The sequence below is a fragment of the Saccostrea cucullata genome, unplaced genomic scaffold, assembly GCF_032062105.1.
Source record: "Saccostrea cucullata isolate Sc308-1 unplaced genomic scaffold, CSIRO_AGI_Scuc_v1 ctg1659, whole genome shotgun sequence".
In the NCBI taxonomy this organism is placed as follows: Eukaryota; Metazoa; Mollusca; class Bivalvia; order Ostreida; family Ostreidae; genus Saccostrea; species Saccostrea cuccullata.
The window spans coordinates 78,833-86,979 of record NW_026939000.1 but is presented as its reverse complement, the minus strand read 5'-3'; the positions used below and the strand labels follow the sequence as shown (position 1 = coordinate 86,979).

General features: G+C 31.0%; 1 protein-coding gene across 1 annotated transcript; it reads right to left on the bottom strand.

Annotated features, from left to right (window-relative positions):
- Positions 1 to 1,897: 1,897 nt before the first annotated feature.
- On the bottom strand, positions 1,898 to 6,321 carry LOC134252078 (uncharacterized; the record flags this gene model as incomplete). The annotated part of the gene is made up of 6 exons (XM_062734516.1): positions 6,174 to 6,321; positions 4,459 to 4,638; positions 3,227 to 3,331; positions 2,918 to 3,130; positions 2,688 to 2,744; positions 1,898 to 2,020 (listed from the first exon to the last, which is right to left on the bottom strand). Coding segments are annotated over exons 2-6 (676 nt in total), but the record flags the coding sequence as incomplete, so codon positions are not given.
- Between the last annotated feature and the right edge of the window lie 1,826 nt (positions 6,322 to 8,147).

Sequence of the window (8,147 nt, the reverse complement as noted above, 5' to 3'; positions counted from 1 at the left end):
AAATACCTTCCATTTATAAAAAAAGGATTGGATTGGGAAAATTTGACCAACTGAAAGTTTGAAATCAATGTTCAAATCACGTACCTGAAATTTTTGTTTTCCATACGCTGTAATCACCCACAGATTGATAAGATTTATCTAGCAAAAAAAAATCAAGGTTTTTTGAAAAGAATATTACTAAGAATTATTTACTTCTAATACCACACACTGGTGGTATAAGCTGTCAAAAACATATCTATAATGACTGCCGTCTTAAAAGGGTTAATATTATTTCATCAAGTAACAGGCAGATTTTTAATGAATGTAACTTAATTACATGTATATGGATTTTGCTAAGAAAATTTCATTTTTCTATAATAAAAAAAAATATACACAGCACCTTATTAAAACAATTTTTTTTAAGACGTATAAGAATAAGAATAGCCTAAAAGGCTTCATGTGTAGACGTTCAGTCCTTGTCGATCTTTATTTGGAAGTCATTTGGAATTAATATATTTGAAGCACTTGGAAGCCTTTAAATTGGAGATATAATATTCAGAACCAAACGTCTATTGGGAATATCCAAATCGGGAACAAAAAACAAGGACGGAAACTCTAAAACAATGTCTTCCAAATGATTTCCAAATGATAAAGCTCCTGTTTCTAACAGATGACTTTCAAATTATTTTCAAATAGCTATGCTAATGTGATTAAACCTGTTGTAAAAATAAAAAGCAAGCAGTAATTTGAAAATATATTTCAGAAAACTCTGTTTTCTTTATTAGTTCATCAAATGATATAATTATGTATACATTGTAACTGTTAACATTTAAAGGACACATTCCTGATATAAAACCTGTACTATTAAAAATGATTATACCGGTAAAAATTGATTGATTGGTTGATTATCTGTTGTTTAACGTCCCTCCCGCGATCTTTTCACTCATATTATTTATATCATTTAGATACACTTACAAAATTGTCAAAATTTGTATATCAATCTGGGCAGCAATTATATGTTAATTCTATCAATTCTTAAAAGAATCCTGATATATCATTCTTTTGGCTTGATCCCTTTGATTCAAAATCTCCGGCGCCAAGAACATAAGTACGGAATCGCTTTTAACATCAAGTTTGTTCAATAAATTGGTTTTATACACTGTATCTCCGAACACTCCCAGGTGGTTTCAGATAGATTCAAAACTAAGTTTCAATTCCTCCAAATGACATATACAAAAGTACAGAATTTGGATGGTATGTGCATGGGCTCATGAAGCTCTCGTTTTGTTTTTTGATGTTTAACGTCCCTCAAGAGAATTTTTACACATATATGGTGGAGGGCTGCAAATTTATGCCTAGTATACTCCGCACTAGAGGCTACTGAATAGTGAAGAATTTTTGGGCGCCAGCATCTACTGCAACACGTGATCTCGGTTTAACTGTCTCATCCGAAAGACGGAGCGACTCAACGTCCGCAATTGGATTCAAACGGGCAAAGTAAGGATAAACTCCTCAATTACTCCCGTCCACAAATCTGTAGAAGACGTTCTAACCACTGCGGGACTATAAAGAAGGTAGTTGAGTTAATGCATCTTTGAACTTTCAGTCCTATGTATTATTGCGGGTGTGACCAGTAGGCAGGGGATAATCACCTCTACATGGTACTTGATCCCATCTTTAATTTTGAGGGCCATGCTTACTCTGCTCCAAATTTTATTGGAAATTAGAGATTGAATACTATTCGTTATCTTCTCATATTTAATATTTTCTTCATATATTCAAATGATCTTTAAATAATATAAAATATTTAATATAAGCTCACCCAATTAAAAGAATACCAAACGAAGAAACAATTTTATTAGCGAATATGCTGAGCCTTTGAATACAGAGGAGAGTCCAATCTATAATAAAATCTTACCCTGTTCTTCAACACTTTTACTTGGTTTCTTTGGTAGTTCATTTACTACCTTTGCGTCAGGAACGTGGTCATTGTTCATGCTGTTATTTGTTCTTTGCTCTGATGCAGTTTTGTTTTCAGTTTCTGAAATATTGACCAACTTTGAAATAAGGATACTTTTATCAATTTATCATTTAAGTTGATAGTTAAAACACATTGTCAAAAGTACATACTTTTTTACATTGAATAATCCACAAATCCTTATCTTACATAATAATTATACCTCCTCTCTGAAGGAGAGGGGTATACTGTTTTACCCTTAAGTGTCTGAAATTTTAGCACGGTATATAATTAGGCATGCCATATGAAGGGATTTTTGTTCAAATCCGATGTCAAATTCCTGTTTATGCATGCGTCAGTAACAAATTTTGGTCGCATTTTTTTCCATCGACTGCTCAACGCAGATGATTGAAATTTTAGTATGTACTCTTTGTTTAAAAATTCAGTATGTTGGAATTCATTTTCTGTTTGTCAATATGAGAGGGAATATATACATCAGGGTGGGGGTGTTACTACTGAGCATTCACTCACACACTTCATGTTTTTACTAACAAAATATTCTGACGTCAATGTCAGTCATTAACATGAGTACAATATGTATAATGTAGCATTGAAAAATGCAGTCTAAAATTAATAATTACATACTGTATCATATCTCTCGTTTCATAGTTTCGAGTTATTTACATTAATAGGATTAACGGAACAATTAGCAAAATAAAAACATAATTTATAGTATTCCTTAATTTACTACCTGAATCTTTTGTGGTATTTTCATTCATTAGTAAAATATCACCTTCACCATCGTCACCTTCAAACAAAATGTATATTAAGTTCTGACTGATTCGATATTATTTCAATCTGCAAATTAAAAATAAATATACAGCAAATTGTTGAACGCATTTGTTGGGGAAAATAAAAAGAAAATATATATATATAATCATTTTTTGCAACATGTGTTTCTACAGAAAAGCCAAAATGTACCTGAATTTAGGCCTCTTTTCCTTCTGTTTGCCAATCTTCTTCTAACAACAATAATGGTTATGACTGTGAGAATGATGAGGGTAAAGCTAACAGCAGTCACAATCCCAATAATTTTTCCAACATTGAGGGATTCGGTAGATGTAGTTGTGTCCAGGCATGAACTATCAGCGATGTAACAATGGAGTTGCGTGTCAATCTTTTGACAGGCAGGATCTAGATTAAGGGGAAAAAAATAAAATGTGCATAAAATAAATATTTTTCTTAAACAATTACAGGTTAAATGTTTACCGCGGTTTAATCTTTACTCACATTTGTATATTTTACTGCTGTGATACCCAATTTCTGGGCAGCCCATTACAAAGCCCGAACAATTGCTTTGAAACAGTTTACCCTCTGTAGTTTCTAAGCAATTACCTAGAAAATACATTATACATTTATAAGCGCTTCAAAATGTTTTAAAAATCATATATTTAAAATTTCAACTTTAGCAAGAGCAAATCATATATTTAAAATGTCAACTTTAGCAAGAGCAAAAATTGGTACTACATTTGCCATGTTGTATGTATTTCAGATGAAAATATATTGGAATTAAACATACTAACAACTAAAGAAATCATTTTTATTATTAGTTATATAGTAAAAACCTAGATTATTTTTGATTTTGAGGTGAGTCACACTTTGTTATATATATCGTTAAAAAAAAACAAAAAAATGTACATGTTTAACTGTATTTATATTTCTAATGAGTACTAAATGAGATCTTTGTTACCAATACATTTTATCATATAGCTAAAATCCTTTTATTGAATTGTACGTATTTTGGCTGACAGCTTTTATACATATTGTTAACTGTTATACTAAATTTTACTTCTGAATATTCGGTATACCTGATCATACAGCCCATATGCTTTATGTACGGATGTAAATTGTAATGTAGATTTTGAAACTGGTCTGTGATCGTTAAAATTACACCTAAATTTTTTTTTTGTTTTGAATATGGAATCATGCTAAAATATACTTCTGCTGCATTTAAAAGAGAAGGACGGGTATTTCATTCAAAGAAAAAGTTTGCACAGCCACCCTAAAATTATTATTATTAGACAATTATCGTCTATATATGTAACGAATTATACATGTATTTTAATGTAAGAAGGGAAGGGAGATAACGAAAAGTATTCAATCTCAAAGTCCATAAAACAATATAAAATAAGAGCAGAGCAAACACGGACCTCCAAAACATCAGAGGTTGGATCAGGTGCCATGGAAGAGCTAGCACCCCCGGTCGCACCGATCATGTACTTCTTGTCATGATCGGAAAATAACAGAAAATATGTCTTCAATTATGTATATGAATAAAGGACTAACAATAAGTATGAAAAACGTGAGTCAGCATTTGTCTCAATGATATATTGTATTTAACAAGGTCATTGTATCGTCCATAGAATTTACGAAATGGAGACTGATGATATTCTTGTTTCATCAACGTGTTTGTAAGTGATATTTACTCGGTTTAGAAATTGTTCATATTTCAAAACGCATACCCTTTTCTATTAAGCCCATGATACCATTATGGCAGAACTCTACCAGCCCGGTCTTCTCTATGTTGGGGAGACACATATACTGATTGTTCCCATACTTGTCCACACCGCAGCCCAGCCTTGAAGATGCTTTGATCACTTCTGTGAGATTTGGGGGACATGAATCGACAAAGCCATCCATACCTTCTCAGAGAAATGTATTTATGTGTAAATAGTATAAATAAAAATAAGTAGTTTTTAGATATGTATGCTATTTTTATTAATTAATGCGGTTTCATTAGTTTTGTCTGATTTTCAAGAGACATAATAAAAAAAATTGATGAAAGTAGCAACATTTTATGAGCTCAAGATAGTGTACCATTTGATAAGGTCACATAATAACATATTTCGCGATCTGTGATTGGTTCATTGTATGTTGTTTTGCATCCTAAACAAACAATTATCATTCATAGAGAGCCGTCACCATATGCCGGTGAAAAACTTCATATTTTGACTTTTACTCACGCTGAGCCATTAAGAAGTAATGGCTCTTTAACGTGCCAACACTAGTCGTGAAACAGGGCCTCGGTACTTTAGATCTCATCAGAAGGTCCAGCAACTTTTTCAAAGTGCGCGAGGACTTGGCGAAGGCAAAATTGCTAATTTAGTTTTTTCACGACTTTGGTCAGTTTCGATTACGGTTTGAACCAACAACCTTCCGATCACAGAGCGAATTACATGTACATCTCTCTGAGAGATGTATTCTACATACATATGATAATACCTATAGGTCTATGCATCCCCTTAAATATCTCAAGATATCTAAACTCTGTTTCTTTGTTTGGACGTACTGTTGTGGTTTATTTGTTAATACAGTACATTCAATTAGTCAATGAAGTTTACAAATGAACCGTTTGATGGAATGTTATTTCTATGGGAAAGGGTCTCACAAAAATCGCACAAATTGGTTCCCCACAAATAATAACGACTAGCCTTGGACCTTAATATTTACAGAAATCTAAATTATACATGACTGTATCGAAACAATATTATTCCTGCATATCAGATAGCTCTCTCGTCTTTTAATAACAATTTATGCGTGTTATAATATTAAGTGCAGACACCCTGAAAGAATACATTACTTTATTAGTCTAATAAATATGAATATTCCTTTATTATTAATGTGAATTACTTCTACTGATAAGATAGAGCAACATTAAAATACAAAAGAATTAAGAAAATAACACCCATTTTCTTCATACGGGAAATCATATTATTGTAGTGTTAAGTATGACAAAAGTAAGTGCAACTTTTTTTCATCTTTTACTAACTTGAAGGAATATAAAAATAAGAAGACTTTCAAATGACATTCAGCTATTATTTCTGTGACGTTTTTGGAATAATTACAAGTCTATATTTTATCTATCATTATAGTTCACCTATTTTAGAAAAGACAATCAAGACATCAATTATCACAAAAAGCACTATCTTTCCTTTTAATTTGGTTAGTATAATAATACATACATGATTCAGTGTGAAACGATTACCCGTACATCTTACTGGTTTTGTTTGTTTTTATATTGTTTAACGCCCCTCTCGAGAATTTTTCACTCATTGAATTATAATTGATTACACAGTACAAGAAATCAAAAATATATATGTCAAAATATTCTCCTTGAAATATAAACTCCTACTATTCATATCAAATTTTATACATCATTTAGGGGGTGGGGGCTGACCTGATACTATGTGGTAATCTTTATTCCAGTGGCTTTAAAACACTTTTTAGATCGCCTTTTTTATTGACGCATTCTCTGCCTTTTTAAACGATATGATTCATTCTGTCAATCAAACAGCCCTGTGGTATACATGTATGTTACATCGGCATGTTTATCTAAATGGAAATAAAATATAGTTTCTTTGTAAGGATATATATTTTTAAAAAGGTAATTCTTGTAATACGGTTATCATATTGATTAAAGATGCTGTCAAATCAAGCATGATTGAGATATTCTCCACAACATTTGCAACTGTATGCCAATTGTATTTTCGCTTTAAATCACGCTCTCTTAAAATAACATTCCGGAAGTACTTACAATACAAAACTATTAAACGGAAATAAGTGCCATGAGAAATGTTGTGCTTTTTCAAGAAGATCGTTGATTAAGCTGTTTTTATATCAGTTTATTAATAATAATATTCAATTTTGTTGCTTTCTCTTTATGAATAACCTGAAGTCTATCATCTTAAATGGCAATGCTTATTTGTTTTTATATAGATTTTATTCATTTCATTTAGCAAAAATTCTATAAAAACACCTATTGAAACAGATATATTTTCAAATACTTATTAAGCATTTTAACTTATACGTAACACAAAAATTTAATGTAAGATCTTTCAGTATCCTTAAGTTTTGTTTTACGTTGATATCTACAAAATGCTCAGCTCAGATTTGAAGCTGAATAATGTTAAACTGTCAAAATGTTACTGATGTATCTGATATAAAAGGAATGCCGATAAAGTCTACCAGATGTTCGTTTAAATTTTAACATGTATAAAACAAATATTTTCTCCAATAACATGCATACGCTTACCTTCATTCTGAAAGTAGAATATGGTATCGTGTATAGCACACGTCAGCATTCTCCATCTCAATGTTTACCTCCAAACACAAACTTGTTTTTTAAATGCTATTGAAATCACTGAACCGAGAAAATAAAGACTGTTGCTGTGCAATAAGATTTTTAAATGCTTGAAATGCTTCCCCGTTTCTCTTGTTACGAATTTTACCTTGATAAAATGTGCGTGCTTTGTTGGCTTAAATAAATAGAAAATTTAAGTCGTTCAGACTTAGCCTCACAAGATGATTACTTACTTGTATATACCTTTAAACAGGTCTAAATCCAAGTACTATGACTATCTGCTCATTGTACATCATACTCTTAGGAAAACCAAGTAAACTTACCTTGCTCTACCTAAACTGTTGAACTGTAGAGTAAAAAAACTAGAGAAAAATTCATGTCTGGTTACTGTTTCTAAATTCAAAAAAGGAAGATTAGAATAAATTTAAAAAAGACTTTTTCATATTTGTTACCTTTACTAAAGCAACAATGTTAAATTCATGAAAAATTTTATAAATTATATATCAACTCTCAATTTCATTTCTACCATAAAGGACTCACGGCTGGTACATAACACATATGAAGATAACCAACAGTATTCAAGATCACGTGTTACTGGTAAAATGAAAAAAATGTAACTTCTTTTATGGAACCCGTCAGATCTTCCTCTATCGTTTTCACGCGTCCGTGTTTGCTCTGCTATAATTTGAGTTAATATTTTCTGTATACTATATAATATCACGACTTCTATATTTTTGAAAGCATTTCACACAAAAATATATTTAAAAAATTAGTTCATCTTAGAGTTATTGAAACTTTTAATTAAATTAAATTTTTGGATGAGTTTGATTAATTCATCCTTGTATTCTCACAAATTTTACTTTTACTCTTAATACTTGGGAAAAGTAGCAATCTTGTTGTGTATTAATGAATATTAAAACTTTAATTTAGAAAAATGACTTTATTTAGAGTAGAAATGTTAGAAAGCAAAACCCTTCACAAATATTATCAAAATCTACAACTGAAAACGTCATATGTGTATATCAAGTAACTTGGGAATTGATCATGTCGTGTAAAAAGAAGTTGGTTTAG